This window comes from Mesoplodon densirostris, chromosome 18 (assembly GCF_025265405.1).
Source record: "Mesoplodon densirostris isolate mMesDen1 chromosome 18, mMesDen1 primary haplotype, whole genome shotgun sequence".
In the NCBI taxonomy this organism is placed as follows: domain Eukaryota; kingdom Metazoa; phylum Chordata; class Mammalia; order Artiodactyla; family Ziphiidae; genus Mesoplodon; species Mesoplodon densirostris.
Window position 1 is genome coordinate 20,686,040 of NC_082678.1, and position 22,387 is coordinate 20,708,426.

At 49.1% G+C, this 22,387-nt stretch overlaps 1 protein-coding gene and 1 long non-coding RNA gene across 7 annotated transcripts in view; one reads left to right on the plus strand and one right to left on the minus strand.

The window, feature by feature from the left end:
* The window catches only part of SLC39A11 (solute carrier family 39 member 11), a 376,354-nt gene that overhangs the window by 76,692 nt on the left and 277,275 nt on the right, over positions 1 to 22,387 (plus strand). For 3 of the 6 annotated variants that reach the window (XM_060081461.1, XM_060081462.1, XM_060081463.1), the window contains exons 1-3: positions 7,717 to 7,806; positions 11,131 to 11,249; positions 14,954 to 14,992. In XM_060081461.1, the coding sequence (XP_059937444.1) occupies positions 11,142 to 11,249; positions 14,954 to 14,992 (147 nt within the window). In that variant the 5' untranslated portion in view covers positions 7,717 to 7,806; positions 11,131 to 11,141. Of the gene's footprint in view, positions 1 to 7,716; positions 7,807 to 11,130; positions 11,250 to 14,953; positions 14,993 to 22,387 lie in introns of those variants that run through there. The other 3 variants (XM_060081466.1, XM_060081467.1, XM_060081464.1) reach the window with 2 other exon arrangements.
* On the minus strand, positions 3,914 to 5,019 carry LOC132479004 (uncharacterized). Its single transcript, XR_009530437.1, has 3 exons — positions 4,943 to 5,019; positions 4,726 to 4,792; positions 3,914 to 4,634 (listed from the first exon to the last, which is right to left on the minus strand). It is a non-coding gene; the product is annotated as an uncharacterized LOC132479004 (long non-coding RNA).

A 22,387-nucleotide genomic window follows, 5' to 3' on the forward strand; every position in this document is an offset into this window, starting at 1 on the left:
TGGAGGTTCTTCCTGGCGCTAAATTTTATGGCGTGACCTACAGTGACCTTTAGCCCTGTGTTAGTTTGCTAGGGCTGCTGTAACAAAATACCACAGACCGTGACTGAAACAACAGAAATTTCCTGTCTCACAGTTACGGAGGCCAGAAGCCCCCAGTCAAGGTGTCGGCAGGCTTGGTCCCTCCTGAGGGCCGTGGGAAAGGGTCTGGCCAGGCTCCCTCCCAGGTGTGCGGATGGCTGCCTTCTCCCCGTGTCTCTTCATGTTGTCTTTCCTCAGTGTGTGTCTCTGTGTCCACGTTTCCTTTTTATAGGGACACCAGCTCTGTTGGGTTAGAGCCCATCCTAACGATTTCACCTTAACTTGATTACCTCTGGGAAGACTCTGTCTATGAATAAGGTCACACTCTGAGGAACTGGGGGTTAGGACTCTAACATGTGAATTTGGGGGGTGCACAGTTCACCCATAAGAAGTCGAAGAATGGAAACCGAATTAGGAAGCCTCCCTGTTAGGTTGAGATAGTTCGCATGAGCACAGAGAGGTGATTTTGTCCCTCCCTCCCTCTATCCTTCCCTTCCTCCTTTGCCTCCTTCCTCCTTGCTGGTCCCATTCCCTGGGGATGATGGTGACAGTAGGACACAATCATCCTTTCCGGGTAGGTTCACCCAGCCCTACTTTGTCACTATCACCAACCGTCCGCAAACTACAGCAAATCCACATGAAATGAGTTTGTTTCTGCTCCCACTCGGAGAGAGAAATAAAGCTTCTTGGAATCCAGCCTCCCTCCCCATTCCCTGGGGCCTCTTAAGATATTTGTAGTTCCCTAAATGACTCCTGCCTTTGGAGATCTCACCCCATATTGCCCTAAGCATATTAAAATGCTCCCACATTCCACATTAAGTACTCCCCCCCATAAAATAATCAGAAAGATTATTTTATAATTTTGCTTTTGAAATGATTTGTCTCGAAGCTTATTTAATTTATGACTGGTTGTGATTTCTTGGCCATTATTGTGCCTACTTAGGAATTCTCTTGAAGGGAGAAATGCTAAGACTCAGATTGTTTTCCGAATGTAATTAAATTTTTATGCATACCAAAGTCAACACTTAACAAGGTTTTATAGACATAGCGTTAAACACTTGTTAATTTAAATTTCTACTGTTTGTTTTTTGGGAACCAAAACCCAATATGTTTTTTTTCAGTTAATAACCATTTCATAGGCCCCTGGAAAACTTGGAGACCCCAGATACTGGTCCACGGGTTTCTGGTTGCTGAGATGCTTCTGCTTATTTTCTTGCCTAATCTCTCCTTCCCAGTAGGAATTGGAATATCTCCTTCCCAGATCGCAGGCTCCCTCTGTGGGGTGTCCAGTCCCTATTTCCTGTCTCCTGGGGTGTTTACAGCTTCCCTCCCTGGGCTGGCTTTGATGACTTTGGCCTCTAGTTGTGGTCTTGTCTGTACTTTCCCTCCATCTTCAACATCCTAGTTCTCAATCTCTCTGTGGACTTTTTTGCTGAATAACCAACCCTGGCCTGACTCCACCCACCCACCCCCACCCCCACCCCCAAAGGCTCCAGGCCTGGGTTAATGCTCTGCTGTCACTGTCCTGAGATTCCTAATAATTTTATCTCTGAACTTGTGTTTTATAAGCAAAGTCTGATGGGACCATGGAGTCTGCAGTGAGCAGATGCAGAGAAAAGGAAAAGGCTTTATATTTTAATACTTTTAATGGCCTTTCCCCCCACTGCCTTTTGATTAAGGGGCCTCCCATTTTCATTTTGCACCAGGCCCCCAAAATTATGTAGTTGGTCCTGCCTAGTGAACTAAGGGTGAGGGTCCTTGTGGTTCATAGTTCCACTGCGGAAAGGTGTCAGTGAAATTAGATGCTTCCAGGCAAAAGAAGTGTATTCGTTTCCTATGGTTGCTGTAACAAATCATCACAAACTTAGTGGCTTCAGACAACATAAATCATTACTGTTGTGGATGTCGGAAGGGCTAACATCAAAGTGCAAGGCCACCTGTTCCTTCTGGAGCTTCTAAGGGGTCCTTGCCTTTTCCAGTTTCTAGAGGCTGCCCGCATTCCTTGGCTTGTGGCTGCACTACTCTGAACTCTGCCTTGTCTCACTCTGACGTGCTGCCTCCCGCTCTTCCTTTATGAGGACCTTTGTCACTACAGGGTCCCACCCGGGTAATCTGGCATAATCTTCCCATCTCAAGATCCTCAGTCACGTCAGCAAAGACCCTTTTGCCGGTCAAGTAACACACCCAGCTTTCAGGGATTAGAATGTGAACATCTTGGTGTGGGCGTGGGCAGGGGCACTGTCCTGCCTGCCGAAGAAAGCTGTTTTCCAGCTTCAAGTCTCCCAACGCTTCAGATCTTCAAATCTTCCACCTGGGGCACATCAGGTTTTGTGGGTTCTGAAGTTCATGCCATTTTAAGGTGCCCCTTGAAGAAAAAAATGAGAAATTTTGGTATTAAAGTGAATATTCCTTTAGAATCAAAAAAAAAAAATCAATCTTAGACTGAGTTCCTTTTCTTCCAAGGCCTCTTCGGCAAGTATCAGCAATGCTGATGTTGGCGTGTCCCCTGGTGTCCTCGCCACCTGGGACACTCTGCTCCTAGCAGCCCCCTTGCAGGTGAGGGCCCGAAGCTTGGCTGTGTGGGACAGTTGCCTCTCTATCCACCAAAAGAAGGAGGTTTTCTCCTGCTGAGTTTTCCTCACTGGCTGGGGAGACTGCCCAGCAGTGGAAGGCATGGGTGTTTCTTTCCTGGAGAATAAGAAAAGGGAAGAAGCAGCCGAATAATACCATATAACAGCTTTCGTCATAAGCCTTAATTTATAACACGCACTCAAGGCAATGCCTGCAGCGTCTGCACTGGCAGCGTCGTGAGGGCACAGGTTGTCTCTGGGTCCTTTGCTGATGTGTATCCAGTGCCTCAAACATGCCTGTCACATAGTAGGTGTGAAGCAAACATTTGCTGAGTGAGTGAGTGAACCAACAGGCTATTCGTGTGATCCATGGGGCTCTAAAGGAACCGGCTTGAAGTAGAATTTACTTGTTTGGTGATTCCCCTTAATAAAACCGAGCAAAGTGGACTCCATAGAATTACTTATGAGACGCCAGGAGAGTTGTTTGAAGCCAATGTGGAAAAGATGGAAAGTGGATTTATGCCAATGATGATCTCGGAGACAGGGTTGATTTCATATTTAATCAGTGGTGGTTTTTACCTAGTAATTCCATATCTTTTTTTTTTTTTTTTTTTTTTTTTTGCGGTACGCGGGCCTCTCACTGCTGTGGCCTCTCCCGTTGTGGAGCACAGGCTCCGGACGCGCAGGCTCAGCGGCCATGGCTCACGGGCCCAGCCGCTCCGTGGCATGTGGGATCCTCCCGGACTGGGGCACGAACCCGTGTCCCCTGCATCGGCAGGCAGACTCTCAACCACTGAGCCACCAGGGAAGCCCGGGTGTGTTAAATTTTAAAGAGTGAGTTTTGTCATCATTTCATACTAAGAAGATTTATTTTATGGGATTACACTAGGGCTTCTCAATCTTGGCACTATTGACATTTTTGGTCAGATAATTCTTTGTTGTGGAGATTCTGAGTAGTGATGGATGTTTAGCAGCATACCTGGCCTCTACCCACTAGTTTACTCCGAAGGCAAGGAGGAGCTCTCAGAGGCTTTGCAGTAGTAGACTGACGTGGTTGGACTTCTGTCTTTAAAAAATCACTTTGGGGGCTTCCCTGGTGGCGCAGTGGTTGAGAATCTGCCTGCTAATGCAGGGGACACGGGTTCGAACCCTGGTCTGGGAGGATCCCACATGCTGCGGAGCAACTAGGCCCGTAAGCCACAACTACTGAGCCTGCGCATCTGGAGCCTGTGCTCCGCAACAGGAGAGGCCGCGATAGTGAGAGGCCCGCGCACCGCGATGAAGAGCAGACCCCGCTCGCTGCAACTAGAGAAAGCCATCGCACAGAAACGAAGACCCAACACAGCAAAAGTAAATAAATAAACTCCTACCCCCAACATCTAAAAAAAAAAAAAAATCACTTTGGCTGCTGCTTGGAGGACAGACTGGTGGCGGGGCGGGGGTGGGGTCGGGTGGTGGTGCACAATGGGAATCAGGGCAGGATGATGAGTCAGAGCTGTTATTTTGGGCAAAGTGGATGAATTCTGGATATATGGGTGGGGCATACTTAGAAAACCGCCTAAAAGAACAACAAAAAGTCCCTGACATTTCAATAGCACTTCTTTGAACTGCCTATTACTTTCACTTCTTTAATCCCTTCAGCATATCAGCGCCAGTTCAGCTGGGTTTATCATCCGCACTTGGAAGGAACCGGAGCCCCAGGCTCAGAGGCTTATCTTGGTCCTCGTGATGCGTCAGTGGTCAGACTTCAGGAAAGGGAAAGAAGTGAGAGGCCAGAGAGGCTGGGCCGGGCCACGCTCTCTGTGTGTAGCTGATCTCCCTGTGCCAGAGCCCAGCAGGGCCAACAGAGGCCCATGACATATCCACTGGATAAATGAATGAGTGAATAAATGAAGGAAGGAGTGAGGGTCGAGGGATAATGATCGTTCAGCCTGCCGTGATGGGTGCCCTGCTGGATGGTAGGCGCTTTGTTCCAGTTCCAGTCACCTGTAGAGAGAGCACAGGGTGATTACTCCCAGACCCAGGATGGGGAGACTGAGGCTGAGAGGGGTTGGGGAATTTGTCCAAGGAGACTCACGTGCCAAGCTGGGCTTCTTCCTGGGCTGTCAGATTCCAAAGCCTTTGCTTAATTGCTGCAGTACCTCCTAAAAGAAACAAGATTTCAGAGAGGAAAGGAGGGAGGGAGGGAGGGAGGGGGAGGGAAAGCGGGGCAGAGAGACAGAGAGAGAGAAGGAGGAGAAGGGAGGAGGAAGGGGTGGGGAGGAGGAGAGAATAAGAGAAGCAACAGGACTCACTGGGACTCACTGGGCTGGACCACTTGTGTCCATCTCTTGTCACTTCTCCATCTCCCCCAACACTTCCTGTGAAGCTGTCTCCCTCCACCCCCACCCCCCCACCCCCCGCCCTGCCCCGCCCCACCCCTTGCTCCAGTGGGAGGTGCTTGCTGCTGGCAGGTTGCTTAACCAGATCAAGCTACAGCAATTCCTCTGGAAAGGGCCACCATCCCACTGCCCTGCGGATACCTTGCTGACTGTCAAGTTCGTTCTATGGCCTTTGGACGTTTGGGAGGCGGCCCTCTCTGCCTGCACGGCACCCGCCACCTTTTATTCATTTTATTATATTTTAAATTTTATTTATCTATTTATTTTTATGAATTTATTTTATTTATTTTTGTGTGCGTTGGGTCTTCGTTGCTGCGCGCGGGCTTTCTCTAGCTGCCGTGAGCGGGGGCTATTCTTGGTTGCGGTGCGCGGGCTTCTCATTGCGGCGGCTTCTCTCGTTGCGGAGCACGGGCTCTAGGTGCGTGGGCTTCAGTAGTTGTGGCACACGGGCTTAGTTGCTCTGCGGCATGTGGGGTCTTCCCGGACCAGGGCTCGAACCCGTATCCCCTGCATTGGCGGGCAGATTCTTAACCACTGCGTGCCAGGGAAATCCCCCATCACCTTTTAATGAGCCCCTGCTAATTAGTTTGTTCTTACACACTCATCTCTCCCCTCCTCCCCCAGCTTATGGAGGATGCAGGGCACGGTTTGCTTTGGAGGGAGAGGATGGGAATGGGCTGGGGATGGGCTGGAGGTAAGAGCCAGTGTACTTAGCTTTAAGGAAACATTTTCTTTTGGGCAACTCTTGGGCACTTCTTACCATCAGTGAGTGCAAGAAAGACACAGGCAGTTTGTATGTTTGGGTTGGTGGTGTGTGTGTGTGTGTGTGTGTGTGTGTGTGTGTGTGTGTAAGGGGTTCAGTGGGAAAGATGGGAAATGGCAGGATTTGTCTCCTGGGGGTTGGCCACCCTGCTTTAGGGCACTGGCATGGCTCAAGGGAAGAGAGACGTTTTGCTGATCAGGGTGTCCCGTCCCAGCCTGTGAGTCCTGAATGTCTGAGGCAGGAAGAACACCATCTCTGGAGTCAGCTGGGCTTGGTTTCCCATACCTCCCTGTCAACCTGGGCTCAATACAGAGCTTTCCTGAGCCTCAGTTTTCTTATCTGTAAAATGGGGTCTCTTAGTCCCTTTCATGCTGCTGTAACTAAATGCCACAGACTGGGTAGCTTATACACAACAGAAATTTATTGCTCACAGTTCTGGAAGCTGGAAGTCTGAGATGAGGGTGTCAGCGTGGTTGGGTGAGGGCCTTATCTGGCTTACAGACTTCTTGTGTATCCTCACATGGCAGATGGGGCAAGGGAGCTCTCTGGAGCCTGTTTTATAAGGATCACAAAGCCATTCATGAGGGCTCCACCCACGAAATTCATATGCCGAAGCCCTAACCCCCAATGGGACTGCATTTGGAGATAGAGCTTTTAGGAGGTAGTGAAGGTTAAATGAAGCCATAAGGGTGGGCTTCTCATTTGATAGGATTGGAAGCGTTATAAGAAGAGGGAGAGAGAGAGAGATCCCTCTCTTTTCCTTCCTGTGCGTGCACCAAGAGAAGGCCATGTGAGGACACAGTGAGAGGCAGCCATCTGCAAACCAGGAAGAGACCCTCACCAGGCTCCGAATCTGCACCTTGATCTTGGACTGATTTTGGACTTGCAGCCTCCAGAAGTGTGAGAAAACAGATGTCTATTGTTTAAGCCACTCAGTCTGTGGTATTTTCTTAGGGCAGCCCGAGCTGACTAAGACAGCTGGTCTGGCTCTCTCCCTGGTCTGGGAATCTCCTGAAGGCAGAAACCACCTACTGTCACCACGCCATCTTCCCTTCCTGGCCCAGTGCATGGATCTGGTGCAATCATCAGTGCCCACAACTATGGACAAAAGTGGTCTTCTCCCATTGGATCCACTGGTCTGTGGCCACTGTGATTATGGGCAGTGTTTCTGGTTACCCTCTGGTAGGGTCATCAGATAAAATACAGGACACCCGTTACATTTGAATTTCGGATAAGCAACAAATATGAAGTATGTTTTTAGCATAAGTATATCCCTAATACTGCCCAGGGTATACTTACACTAAAAAACTATTTGTTTTTTATCTAAAATTCAAATTTAACTGGGCATCCTGTCTTTATTTTTGGCTAAATCTAGCTATCTTACCCTACGGTCTTTTTTCTAGAAGGCCTGGAGAGCAAAGCAGCAGTTCTCAAAGAGGGGTCCCAGGACCAGAGCATCAGCAACAATTAGTTCAGAACAGAAAACCTCGGGCCCCACCCAGGCTTCCAGAACCAGAAGCTCTGAGGGTGCCAGCATTCTGTGTTTTGACATCTCTCTGGGTGGTTCCACTGGACGCTATAGTTTGAGGGCCATTGACCTATTGAAGGATGCTGATGGTGGGAGATTCCATTCCCCACCATCTCCAAACGCGTCCTGCCCTGTTGCTCACCCAGGGCGTTGGACTCAGCTGCCAAAGTGTAGCAACATAAATGGTATCCGGGACGATGCGAAAGGTGTCCTTTCCTTGGGTTTCTGGGGCTTCTTGGAAGATTGCAGAGGGTTCTGCAGGGCTCTGTTCCACCCGCCCCGATCTGCTCCCGAGCCCGCGGAGGCTGTGAACCAGAGAATTTATTCTCCCGGCCGGATCTGCCAGTCGCAGCAGTGGGGGCGGGGCCTCAAGGCCGGGGGACACGTGTGCCGGGAGGGAAGCAGGAAGTGACCGCGGAGCGGAGCCGGGGAGCCAGCGGCTGCGGGGCTGATGGAAGTGGAGTGGGGGCTTGAGTGGGCACCGAAGTGAGTCGGCTTTTCTCTCCTTCGGCGCCTTCGGTGGGGCTAGAGGCCCGGGGGCTGGGGCCAGCGCGAGCAGAGCGTGGGACTCGGAAGGGCAGCCCCATGCAGTTTGGAAGGGGGTGCCCCTGGGAGAGGAGGGGGTCGGAGGAGAAGCGGGGCGGCCTCGGAAGGTGGCAGAGGAGGGGGAGGGGTGCCCGGAGCCCCACCTCGGTCCCTCTCCAGGGCGAGCTGGAGGCTGTTGACCTGCCTTCCTTTGACAGTGGTTCCCCAAGATCTTTTCATTTAGTGCTTCCCGGTGGGCATGTGTGGGGGACCCGGGAGCCCTGGGAACGGCCGTGGCTACAAGTCCAGCTGCTCCGAGTCCCCTCCCTCTGGTTCTGGGGGTCAGCGGGACCCCTTGAATTTGGCTGGGAATCCGGTTAAGATGCAGCAGGCCCGAGAGGGTGATTTCTAATCAACCCCCAGGTCGGCCGGTCCTCGGACCACACTTTGAGTAGCCAGGTATTAGAGAACATTCTCCGCAGTCACGTCAGCCCAAGCCCGAATCATTTTGCTAAGTTCCACTCTCGAAGTCAGGACATGTATGTAGGTTTTGTGAAGTGCTTTTTCCACCTCTGCAACTTTTTCATTGGCATCTTGAAGCTGACTCTTGGAAGCAGGGTGACAGGTTTAAAAGGGAGAGAAAATAAATAAATCCTCTATCAGCCAGGAGCTGTGTGCTGCTATGTGTGGTGTGGTGCTGGCATCTTTAAAACCGGAGCGGGCAGAGAATAATCCTGCCTTCCGCAAAGCAACCCAGGTTTATGTATTAGTATCAGCTCACGAGGAAGTCTGAGCCCCATTGCAGAAGCGGCTTTTGAGGTGCCCTGGCTGACCTTGCCTGCTCCCAAGGCGCTCCTGGTCTACCTGCTGGAGAAAACTTTCTGTTCTCTTGGGTCTCTGTGGCGGTGGCCCTGCTGATGCCTCGTAGGGCAGGAGAACTCACTTTGTAAGTTCTTGGTCTTGTAGAAGTTGTTCCAGTTTTAGACCTGTGCTTTCCACTTTGATGTGCATGAGAATCCCCCATGGAACTCGCTAAAATGCAGGTTCTGATTCAGCAAGTCTGGGGTGGGGCCTGAGATTCTGCATTTCTAACTTAGCTTCTAAGGGCGCCTAGCGCTGCTGGTTGTGGGACCACCCTTTGAGAAGTGAGGATTTAAAACAGCAAATGGAAGAAACTTCTCCAAGGGGCTCTGATCTTGCGTTGCTGACAATAAATCTGCTGTTGTAGGGATGGGAAGGATGGTGGCCTTGGTCTTCCCTCTGTGTCCCTTTTTCTTACATCTCAGGGTGCTCGGGTGTAAATAGGGTCTTGGAAGGGTGTTTTCCCCTCCCACTAGCCCCCAAGAACACCCACGAGCTTCCTCGTTTGCCAGCCCACAAAATCCATTGTTGACTTTGGCCCGTTGGTGAATGTAAACGGTTTCCTCTTTTCTGTAGTTATTAAAAGGCACATTCAATGCTGAAAAACAAAGTTGTTTTTTTGTTATGACCTGTCTTGGACGGTAAGTACTGAGGAGATGATAGCTATGTGCCTTTCTTTGTAAATGCTGTTTGAAATTTTATCTGCGAGCAGCTAGAAAGAGAAGGTTGGTGTAATGATCCGATGTCTCTGTTTAAAGACAAACGTGAACCATTGTCTGTAGGGTACCTTAACTAGATGACACATGTAAGAAGGTGGGTTTTTTTTTCTAATATTTGCTTTTCTTTATTTGGTGCAGTCATCATTCTGAAGTCTACTTAGACTATGGGGACCCAATCGGAATCCAGAGATTCTGTTTCTCTCCGAGGTTTCCTGGCACCTTGGCTGAGCTTGGGCACAGCTGGACTCACCTGGGCTTATCTGGGCTCACCTGGACTCACAGCCCTCCTGGGTCTGAATCCTGCTGTGTTGTTGACCCACGTGGCATGAGGGCCCTTCCACCCTCTGCCCTGGTTTCCTTCCAGGGTCAGAGGCAGAATCTTCAGCCTTTGACCTGCAAGCTCAGGCTGCTGGCTGTTCTCAGACCGCTAGGGCCTGGCAGGGCTGAGCCCAGTGGGGTCGTGTCCAGCCCTGTGGTTGCTGGAAGATGGCGGGGGCGGGGGGCGAGCTGAATGAGCCCTTTGAGATGAGGCCCTGACCCCCAGTGTTTATGTACCAAAACACAGGGCTTTTCAACCAACAGGTTTCTCCGCCTCGTAACTTTCCACAGGGAGCGTCTGATTCCCTGTCATTTTAGAGCTAGAATTGAAAACATGTCAAGTCTAGAGGAGATTCCCCAGCTTTGGGAGCAAGCGTGCTCAGTGGACTGGGGGAAATGCCCCTTGGGTCTCTGTTCCCTTGTTCTTGCTGAGTGTCCTCTTCAAGTTAAGCTGGCCCTTTTCAATTCAACACATAGTTTTGGGGTGCCAGAAAGCCCTATTTTACAGGGGTGTCAAGTGCGAAAAAACATCATCCCTGTTTTTAAGCAACGAATGATATAAAAGATGAAGGAGGCAAGCCCACACAAAGAAGACACCAAAGATGTGCCCTCGGACGGGAGTGGGGAGGAATCAGGGAAGCGTGGAATTGAAGTTGGTGTTAGGTGGGCAGCAGAGGATTCACTGGGTCTGATGGCTGGAGGGTGGGGAGGAAGGCATGCTGGGAGGAAACTGGATAAAGGAGACTTGGAGTAGGACCATCTGGGGCTTGTCGAAGGTTCTGGGAATAATTGGGTTGAGTTGGAATACGATGCCCACGCAGGGTGCAGTGGTTGAACAGTTACTGGGCTAGTTGCAGGTCAGTCTATGGCGTGTACACTTTGCAGGCCTTGGGAACCGCCGTGGGAACTGCCCCGGGGAGTTACTGAAAGTGTGATCAGGTTGTAGATGGAAGAGCTTCAAGAGGGAATTGGAGCTAGTCACCTGTGTTTGGAGAAGACAGAACCGCTGATGGACGATAGGCAAGGCCAGGTAGAAAAGGCAGAATGTGCCAGAAGGCTGCAGTCGCAGACCCTCCCATGCGTCCTTCCTCCAGGCTAAATAATTCACATTCTTTGCGCTTCTTCTCTTTGGAACTATTTCCCAATGTTGTCCCTTCTGTTGTGGCATCTACTCCTCTGGCATCTCCCTACGTGTCCGCGTGTCCCTCCTTTTGGAGTTAGATGATTTCCAGTACCCGGGGAGAAGCTGGATGAAGCCGACCTGAGCCGGGTCATTGAGGCCACTGTGGGATGGATGGCGGAAGGGTGCACGCCAGCAGCCCAGACGTGGGCCAGCTCGGGTGGAGGGGCCGCAGGTGCTGACCCTCTCGTGCTCCTCCTCACACAGCCGTATCCAGCATGCTCCAAGGCCACAGCCCTGTGTCCCAGGCCTTGCTGGGGACCTTCTTCACCTGGGGGATGACGGCGGCCGGGGCAGCTCTTGTGTTCGTATTCTCTAGCGGACAGGTGAGTTGCCTCGGTTCGGTTCTGGGCGTTCTGGGGGTTCTCGGGGACTCTCTCAGCGAGCTCTGAAACCAGCCCCCTCCGCCCAGCCGGGCTGCAGACTCGCTCGTGCTGCCGGCCACAGCTCCAGGTTGGGGTGACGTTGCCTCTGCCCCCTTTCCTCCCCTTGTCCCCTCCAGCTTGCTGTGCCCCTGCTCCTGGGTCCCCTGCTTCCCCCCTCCTGACTCAGAGGGAGCAGGAAGTGAGAAGACCAGGTACTCAGCCTCCTTGAGCTCTCTGCCTGATTTCTATCCTCTGTCTAGTTTCTCTTGGGTCCGGAGTCGGTGGTGACGTGCGTGAGGTTTGTACCTCTCCTGCCCTGTGGCCTTGAGTTAGAGATGGTTGAAAAGACCTTGGGGAAAAGGAGGAGGGGGGCGTCTGTGCACTCCCTCTTTTACCCCATTTCCAGGCTCTTCATGGACTCCCTCACCCTCTTTGGAATGAATACACGCACACCTGCCTCCCAGGCTCCTATAGACCCCACATCTGCCCGCCCCTCCCACCCCTGCACCCCTAGATCCCCCAGACTCCACCTCTCCCTCGGCCACACGCCACACCCTCCTACACACTCCACGGAAACTCCCACGCTCCTCTCCCTCCCCTCCCCCCCCAGACCCCTACACTGGCCCTGTGCATCCCCCTCACATCCCCAGGGCCACACCTCCGTACACACCCCACCCCGCCCCTCCCCTAACCACGCCCCCTCCTGTGCCTGGAAGTCCTTTCTTTCCTGCAACCTTGACCTCCACTGTCCACGGCCTGGAGCCATCAGCCATGGATTCCTTGATGAAAGCGAAGCCCCTGCGAGGCTCACGCAGCCACAGACACTGTAGGGGTGGTTAGCCAGAAGTGTGCTGGGAGGCCTGTCTGGAAAGCAAAACCCAACTAGGAAGCCGGCCAGCCGGGCACTCTTGTGTCAGAGCCTGAAAAGCAGTGTTGATGTCGCCAACAAGGTGGGGCCTCCCCCATTGCCCTCCCCCGCCTGGGGAGACCCACAGCCCCGAGGAGCCCCGGGTTACTGTCGACAGGTGACCTAACCCTCCTCCCGTTTCCTGACGGCCACGCCAGGTCTTCTGGGATCCCGTCCTCGCGCCCTCCTGGTGCAGAACATCTTCACCGTCTCCTCTCATCTCATCTTCACCAGTTTCTTTTGCGTTGAGAAGGCGAGATCTGAGTCGAAATAGCTGGGGTCTGGCTGGCCCAGCTGGCCCTGGAGACCCGAGTGGAACTCCACAGCCCCGTGTGGCCCCGGCCGATGCTGTGGAGGCTCCTCAGAAGGGAGAAGCCATCGCAGAGGTGCCCCCTTCCCCTTGGGAGCCGCAGAGCCACTCGTTTGTGTCGTGTTAGTGTAATCCCCAGGCCAGTAGGAGGAACTGCTGAGTCCTTTCTCTGTGTGGAGGCACACAGGGGGTCCCCGAGACCACCCACGTGTTTGGTGATTCGCTAGACTCGGAGGACTCAGCATCGAGTTGTTCTCATGGCTCAGGTTTATTACAGCGAAAGGACACACGATAGCATCAGCAAGACAGAGATGGTCAGGGTCTGGAGAAGCCTGTGCCCAGATTTGGGATCCAATGCCCCCTTCCTCCCGTGAGGGGGCGCAGAGCGTGCTCATTCCCCCAGCAACGAAAATGCAGTAACACGTGGACCATGTGTCAGCCCAGGGACGCCCAGTGCAGACTCGGGCCCCAAGGTTTTTACTGGGGACTGGTCACGTGGGCATCTGTGCTGAGCTGCCAACCCAAATCCCAGACTCGAAGAAGGAAAGCAGGTGTCGTGCACAAATCACCTTGTTTGTGAAGCAGGCACGGGGGCCCACCCTTACTGCTCAGGGAGTGGGGTGAGCAGTCCCAGTGCCAGCTTCCCAGAAGCCAGCCAAGGGCTAACCTTGGAAGTGGGACCTTCTAAAGACAGCAGGCCCAGCTGGGCTGTGTGAGCCCTCTCTGCACAGGAGGGGTGCGGGAGGAGTGGGAAGGGGCTACAGCATGAGGGGATAAAGCCAGCCGTAGATGTGAGCGCACAGGGGTTGGCTCTTCCCCTCCCCGTCCCTGGGGAACCTCAGTTTTCGCCCAACTAGAATGGGGGCTGTGGTGATGGTCCCTCGGGTTAGTAGACTCTCAGCCATCTGCCCTCTGCTGCTGTTGGCAGCATCGGCTCAAGTTCACTCAAGATTCATTTTCTAGATTGAAAAACTCATGTTGTAATTGTAGGAAGCTTGGAAAATATGGAAAAGCTGAAAGAAATAATAAAAAAGTTCGTGATCCCACTTCTCTGAAAGGAAAACTGCACATATTTGTTCAAATGTATTCAGCTGTATTTGAGTGTACATAAGTACAGACATATCTGCTTTCTTTACATAATGAGGAGCAAACTGTCTGTGGTGTTTTATAACTAGCGTTTCTCACTGGATGTTGTAAGTACCCCTCCCTATACCACTAAATGGTTTTTTGATTATTTTGATTACTCTGGTTACTTAAATGGCTGTAGAATATCCCGCCATAAAAATGCATTGCAGTTGAGTTAGCCAATCCCCCACCTCTGGACAATTAGTTTATGTCTCTTTTTCTTGCTTCTAGAAATAGTGTTATGATGAACATGAATCTCTGAGCACACATCTGATTAGTTCCTTGAGACAGGTGTCTGAAGGTAGAAGAACAGGTTTACTGATCTTAGGAAAAGTATAATGCTTCCTCCTTTCAGGATCCAGAGGAATGCTGAAAGGATGATTCTACCTGACCTCGGAACTATATCTGTCTGCTTTGATTAAATTAGTTGATTAGACCAACTTGGCTTATGTCGTGGCATGCCTAGAGAAGAATGTCATTTGTGTGGCTCACTGGGGTCAGAACCTTCCATCCGCCCCCTTGCCACACAGAGGTGGGGAGAGGGTGCCTGTAGCCGGTGATGATTACCTGGCAGCACTAGCTTCCCAGCCCTCACTGGGAGGCTCAGGGATGGGGCTGCTAAGCATCTCAGCGTATCGCTAGTGTGTCCATGTGGCTATAGGATATATCCCTAACTTAGGCCACTTCCTGAAAAAAAAAAAAAAAGAAACCCTTTTTATTGAAATCTACGAAGCAGGTTGGTTAGTTTCTAGTTTTCGGCTCTCACACATAATGCTGCAGAGAGCATTTTTGTACACGCGTCTGGTGAATCCACATATGCATTTCCGTTCGGTAATTATGCGTGGCACAGCTGGGTCATAGGGTATGCTTAGGAAGGTTTACTTCTAGTGGGTGCTGCCAGCTTTGCCAAGTGACTGTACCAGTTTGTACTGCCTCTTTCAGTGTGGGAGGATTTTGGTTGGTCCACATGCTCCTTGCCAGTACTTGTCCATTTCCATCGTTTAGACCAGCTCCTTACTAAAGGTTTATAGCCATAATTCACAGGGAGAGCCGAGGAAGAGGCAAAACACGTGGACCAATGAAAAGCAAGGGTCACACTGAAAGAATGCTCTGATTGGCTGTGGGATGGATGGAAGGTTTTAAAAACATTTTTTCACCCTGGTTCTTGGCCCATTTTATAAAGGCTTGGATCCAGGATTCCAGATAGGTTCGCAAAGTGAGGCACGGGCTAGACTTTATTCACGTGGCTCTCTTAGGCCTCTGGTTTCCTCTTATCCCACGGAACATGCCTTAGAAACTGAAACATCTTGTTTTCATTTTCAGAGGCGGATCTTAGATGGAAGCCTTGGCTTTGCTGCAGGGGTAAGTAGCACGTGGTAGGAGGGATGTAAGTGGAGGATGTTTATTCTGTTATTTCTCTGCTAAGGGGTGTTTCCAGTTTCTCCGCATGCGGCCAAGCTGCATCTCTGTGATCTGCAGGTACTAATGGCTCCCTCTGCTCGCAGACCCTGTTTGCATCCAGCATACTGAATGCCCCTGCCTCTCCTTAGACAGTGAAAGAAGCTTGTTAGCAGCTGTCTCAGGACTTGTAAATAAGTATTTCCAATAAGATAATATTTACGAAGGGCTTAGCACAGAGCTTTGCTGGCACTAATTAAATATTCTCTTTCTCTCCTCCTCCTCACCCTTGAAAGACCTTATATTATAGACATTATCGTTTTTTTTCTGGCTGCGCTGGGTCTTTGTGACTGCCCGCGGGCTTTCTCTAGTTGCGGTGAGCGGGGGCCACTCTTCTTTGCGGTGCGCCGGCTTCTCATTGCAGTGGCTTCTCTTGTTGCGAGCACAGGCTCTAGGCGCACGGGCTTCAGTAGTTGTGGCTAGTGGGCTCTAGAGCTTGGTAGGTGTGGTGCACGGGCTTAGTTGCTTTGCAGCATGTGAGATCTTCCTGGACCAGGGATCGAACCCGTGCCCCCTGCATTGGCAGGTGGATTCTTTTTTTTTTTTTTTTTTTTTGTGGTACGCGGGCCTCTCCCGTTGCGGAGCACAGGCTCCGGACGCGCAGGCTCAGCGGCCATGGCTCACGGGCCCAGCCGCTCCGCGGCATGTGGGATCTCCCCAGACCGGGGCACGAACCTGTGTCCCCTGCATCGGCAGGCAGACTTTCAACCATTTGCGCCACCAGGGAAGCCCCTGCAGGTGGATTCTTAACCACTGTGCTACCAGAGAAGTTCCCAAGACAGTTTCAAACGTGTAATAAAGTGGAGCGAATCCTATGAGACAGCCCAGGTACCCGCCACCCAGCTGCAATCATCATTGACGTTTTGCTAATCTCATTTCACGTGTTTCCCCCTCCTCCCCCCCCATATTATTGGGAGGTGGAATACTGTGTAAAAGCAAATCTTAGACATCATGTGATCTTACTTGTAAATTCAATGCACAACTCTAATTGAATGACTCTCTCTCTCTCTCTCTCTCTCTCCCTCTCTCCCTTCCTTCCTCTCTTTCCTTCCTTCCTTTCTTTCCATCCTTCTTTCTTTTTCTTTCTTTCTTTCTTTCTTTCTTTCGTTCTTTTTCTCTCTCTCTCTCTTTCCCTTTCCTTCCTCCCTTCCTCTCTCTCTCTCTCTTTCTTTCTTCCTTCCTCCTTTCTCTCTCTCTTTCTTTCTTTCTTGCCTCACCACGCGGCTTGCAGGATCTCAGTTCCCCGACCAGGGAATGAACCTGGGCCACAGCAGTGAAAGCACTGAATCCTAACCACTAGGCAACCAGAGAACTCCCTGAATAACTTTTTTTTAAAAAAACATAGTCATCATGGTATTATCACAGCTACCAAAATTAATAATTCCTTATTATTATCCAACACTTAGCTCACATTCAAACTTCTGCCATTTTTAAAAAAAATTGTCTTCTAAAATTGTTTTCTTAGAATCAGGATACAAACAAGATTTTCATATTGAATTAGTTTCATACTGAATCTTTTTGGTCCCTTTTATTCTTTAACAGTACCCTCCACCAGCCCCCCTGCCCCGCGGCCTTTTTTCCCCATGCTAGTAATATGTTAGAGAAACTGGATCTTTCATCTGTAGAGTGTCCCACATGCTGACTTTGGCAGATTGCTTCCTTATGGTGCTGTTGAACTTGTTCCTGTGTCCCCTGGGTCTCCTGTAAGCTGGGAGTTGGACCTCAAGGCTTACTTAATGCAGATTCCATTTTCCAGGCATGAATCACATGAATCACTGTCATAGTGGTGCTATGTATCCCAGTCGCATCAGTCACATCAGAAGGCATGTTAATATGTGGTTTTCCCTTTTGGTTGCTCAGAATTTGGTTCCTTTCTCCTCTTTTTGTAGTTCTGTGATCTGCAAAACCTGACCCGGGTGTGGGACCTCCCGAAAGTTCTCTAAGTCAGCAGCTGTGAGACTGGCATCCGTGGAGACATTCTGGGTGTTTCACAGGGCATGGAGAGTGGTCACAGAATCAATTCCCAGGTCCTCAGCTTCCAGTTTTGTTCTCTTTCCCCAAACGGCTCTGCCTGAGAATATACCCCAGTGGCAGGTTCTGTCTTCCCACCTTCCCCGACACAGTTGTCCTCTCCTACTTCATGAAAGGAAGATGCACTTTTGCCTTCGTTCCTTGTCTTTGGGTAGCAACATCTCCATGCAGAGATGGAGGGACCCTTGGCATGTTGGTGCTCGGGTGGAGATAGTGAAGGACTTGAACCACTGATCGCTGGACACAAATCCTTTAGCAATTCGGAGACTGTCCCGTCCTTTGAATCAAACTGTTAGCAGAGAAATCCTTTAATGTAGGGAATTCCCTGGTGGTCCAGTGGTTAGGACTCAGCACTTTCACTGCCAAGGGCCTGGGTTTGATCTCTGATCAGAGAACTAAGATCCCGCAAGCTGTGTGGAATAGTAAAAAAAAAAAAAAAAGAAAAAAAAACCTTTAATGTAAATTTCCATGGTGGACCACTCTGGGATTTTGAGCCTCCTTGGATAGAGTTCAAAGAACAAAATGACAATATTATAACAATATATCTATTTTTTTCTGTCTTCTTTACATGAACACGTTTTCTCTTTGTTTACTTTAAGAAAAGAAAGAACCCAAAGAAAAATAGAAATAAAATTGATGCTTAGCCCTGTCTTATTCTAGCAATAACTTCTTAATGTTTATTCACAGTTATATAAATGAATTGAAAAAATAAGAAAAAAAGCCTCATCCATGAGAATATGCATTTCCAAGGATATTTTACTTTTGAGTGTCTAATAATTATGAAACAGCATATTCAATTTTTGTTATTATGAATGTGTCCTCAACCACTAATAGTTCTAAATTTATTTATTTATTTATTTATGGCTGGGTTGGGTCTTCGTTGCTGCGTGCAGGCTCTCTCTGGATGCGGCAAGTGGGGGCTACTCTTCATTGCAGTGCGTGGGCTTCTCATTGTCATGGCTTCTCATGTTGCGGAGCACAGGCTCTAGGTGCGTGGGCTTCAGTAGTTGTGTCACACAGGCTTCAGTAGTTGTGGCTTGCGGGCTCTAGAGCGCAGGCTCAGTAGTTGTGACGCATGGGCTTAGTTGCTCCACGGCATGTGGGATCTTCCCGGACCAGGGCTCAAACCCATGTCCCCTGCATTGGCAGGAGGATTCTTAACCACTGCGCCACCAGGGAAGCCCCTCGACCACTAATGTTTTAATGGTCACTCAATCCAGGAAATTGTTATTTAAGCAGTTGGAGCCCTAGGCTCACAGGGAATTTTAAAAAATTAAATGGAAATGAATAGAAATATTTTTTTGCAAAGCAGTATGATAAAGAAACCAGTGACAGACTTTCTAGCATAAAATGTAGGTTGCTCTAGGATAAAATTCTGTGGGGAAATTCAACTGAAGTACAAATCAAGGAGAAAAACAATGTACATTTTTTGACTTTTGAAGAAGAGCTTGCACGTGTGGTTTTGCGTGTAGAATGTAACCCTCGAACAGAAAAGTGCATTAGACATAAACGCACAGCTTAGTTTGTGTATATTTTTAAGTGGATAATGGGAGAGTCAAATCCCTGTGCTGCTTATTTTCATTTATTTAATAGGCTGCAACGCGTGGCTTGCAGGATCTTAGTTCCTCCGCCAGGGGTTGAACCTGGGCCCCGGCAGTGAAAGTGCTGGGTCTTAACCACTGGACCACCAGGGAATTCCCTCTCTATGCTGTTTAGATCCCACTGGGTCCATTTAAACTACCGATGAAACGGTTTTATTTAAAGACATCAATATTTACATGCCAGAATTTATGTCTTTTGCGACTCTTTAAATTTGAGATGAAAATATTTATTTTTTATTTTTGTTTTTTGAATTTTATTGAAATATAGTTGATTTACAGTGTTGTGTTAATTTCTGCTGTATAGCAAAGTGATTCAGTTTTCCATATGTGTATTCTTTTTCATATTCTTTTCCATTATGGTTTATCACATGATAGTGAATGTAGTTCTCTGTGCTATACAGTGGGACCTTGTTGTTTATCCATTCTGTATATAGTAGTTTGCATCTGCTAATCTCAAACTCCCAATCCATTCCTCCCCCATCCCCCTTCCTCCTTGGCAACCACAAGTCTGTTCTCTGTTTCTGTGAGTCTGTTTCTGTTTCGTAGATAAGTTCATTTGTGCCATATTTTAGATTCCACAAATAAGTGATATCATATGGTATTTGTCTTTCTGACTTACTTCACTTAGTATGATGATCTCTAGGTCCATCCATGTTGCTGCAAATGGCATTATTTCATTCTTTTTTATGGCTGAGTAATAGAAAACATTTTAAATGTCAATTTCAAAATGAGTGAGAGGATACCTAGTTTTTCAAAATTCTTGTAGAGTTTACACAGATACAGAGTTTGCAGAACTGTGTTCTGTGCTGACCTGCCACTTGGGTGTCCTGATCTAGTTTACCCTTTTAGGCCAAAAGCCTTTGTGAGATTTATATAACAAAAGACAAAACCCAAGATGAAACAAGGAGGGAAACAAACAAACAAAAAACAGGTAGAGTATACCAGTCTTCAGGACATGTAAGAATGAATTTGGGAGCATGAAAACAGGAAAATTTAAGAGTTCCTTAAAAAACATCATCAGACCAGTGTTTTATGTTCTTTTCTGAGGATCTAAAATAGTTTTACTTCTGAGTTTTAAAATAGTTGGTGGAAAAAAAGAGATTCTAAAAGTTATCTTTGTGTCTTTATTAGAAAATAAGTCATTTATTTTTCTAACAGTGACCTTGAGAATATGCTAGTTGCACAGAGGAGCTCCTGACCAGTCTCCCGATGCAGGGAGAAAAGTACAAGCTTGGTGGGGGAGACAGCTGGGACTCAAACTCAGGAAAATTCAGTGGCATTGGTGACTAGAAGTGGATTCTCATAAATGCCTCCCCAAACTAGAGAAAGGCAATAGAGCCCCAGTAGTCCAAGCTGTAATAATTGCTTGTACTTATCATGGACCGATTTATATTTAATACAGTAAACCTATCGCGCACCGCAACAAAGAGTAGCCCCCTGCTCGCCGCAACTAGAGAAAGCCTGTGTGCAGCAACGAAGACCCAATGCAGCCATAAATACATAAATAAGATAAATCAATTTTAAAAAAATCTTAAAAAAAAAAGACAAAGAAGAAGAAAATCCCCTTATCTTTCCTACTGGCTTCCCAGAGGTCACCGCCATTAACCCTGAGTGTGTATCTTTGGGGAACTTTTATGACGCACGTACAAAGTGTCAGGATGGTTAGATGTGCCATAGTGCCTGATACCCTAAAGGCTTTGCTTCTTCAACACTGCTTTCGGGTGCTTTGAATCTAGAAAAAGGGAAACCTGGCCATCAGACATTTGACTGGGGTCCCATTGTACCTTGCACAGACATAACATGTTTCTACAGTCAGTTCTGCATACATTTAGGTATGTGTCATATGTGTATTAAAATCTGTCTCTAATATAATGCTGCAGTGACATATTAATACAGTATATAACTGTGCACTGCAGCAAGTGTTTCTGTGAGAGAGATTCCCAGGACAAAGGACATAGGTATTTTTTTAAAATTTATTTTTATTCTTAAAAAGTATCACTTAGATGTTGCATTTATTTAATTTATTTTTTATTTGTGGCTGCCTGCGGGCTTTCTCCAGTTGCGGCGAGCGGGGACCACTGTTCGCTGTGGTGCGCGGGCCTCTTACTGCAGTGGCTTCTCTTGTTGCGGAGCACGGGCTCTTGGCGCACGGCCTTCAGTAGTTGTGGCACGCGGGCTCAGCAGCTGCCGCTCGTGGGCTCCAGAGTGCAGGCTCAGCAGCCGTGGCACATGGGCCCAGTTGCTCCGTGGCATGTGGGATCTTCTCGTACCAGGGCTCGAACCCGTGTCCCCTGCCTTGGCAGGCGGATTGTTAACCACTGCGCCACCAGGGAAGTCCCTCTGATGTTTCTTTTTCTGTGAACTAACTAGGAATCTCTAAATCAGTGTATATTCTCTCTCAAGGAGGAAACACTTGTGTGGAATAATTATGACCATGAAACTGCGGAAGAGAAAGATAGGCTACCAATCAAAAAGCTTACTTCTAGGCATGAAAAGGCAATTTAATATCTATTATTTAATCCCATAGGGAGCTGGCTCCTTATGAAAGACGTGATTTTTCTTAAGGAGATTTTGGCTGAGTCTGCTTTTGTGCCACAAGTGGTGAGTGATGTTTTCTCCAAATAACTGGCTCGCTATTGGAAGTTAATGATGCTTTCCAGTGATGGCCCTTGAGTCTGGAGGGAGAATGGTGACCAGCTGTTCTCCATTTCCATGGAGAAATGGATGGGAAGAAATGGACTTAAATTGTAGCATGAGCAATTCCTGGAGGAGATTCCAGCCAGATCCATTGGAAAGGTTTCTTCTAGAGTAAATAGGAGAGAGAGAAGGGCCAGGGGTGCAGAGTAGCCATTGAATTGGGCTTCGGAAAGCCTAGCCTTTATACTCCTGGCTCTACAGCTCCTGGATTACAAAGTAATAATTGCTGTTACCTTTTCTCCTTCTTCCTGCCTGAGAGATAGGGAAGCCTGATATGCCCTAATGGAAATTTTTCAATGTGAGGTCTTTTGGACCACATTGAAATGGGCCGGGCCACCACCAGACAGTATGAGTACTCTAATGGGCTCTGATGAGGCTCCTGCGAAAATCATTGCTGTCTGTTTCTCTGATTTTCCCCTTTATGAGGCTGAGTGAGATGAAGGGCCCCTGATGACCTCCTGGGGATGCTGAAGCTGTGTGGACCTTGAGCAGGTTCCATCCCCAGCATCCCTTGACTGTGGACAGGTTACCTTGGAAGTTTCTTGGCAGTTGTCCCATGCGGACTCCTCTCTTAAATCTACTTTTTCAAGATTTGAGGAACCAAGGAGCCCCAGGGCCTCCTAGATTTTACTCTCTGCAGCTTTTCTCTTGCACTGGGATGCAGAGACCAGGGAGGTGATGTTGGTCTGTTCTAGGGCTAAGACCGCCCTTTTAGTGGGCGCTCAGGGCAGGGAGGGCGTATTCCAGGGTGGGCTTGGTGGGACCTTGAGCCACCTGTCACAGGGGTCTCATTTGACAAGGTGGGTGTGGCCCGGTGCAGGAAGAAGATGTGGGGCTGGGCCCTCCTCTTTTCTTTTTTTTGGCCGTGCCACATGCCATGTAGGATCTTAGCTCCCCGACCAGGGATCGGACCTGTGCCCCCTGCATGGGGAGTGGGGAGTCTTAACCACTGGACCACCAGGGAAGTCCT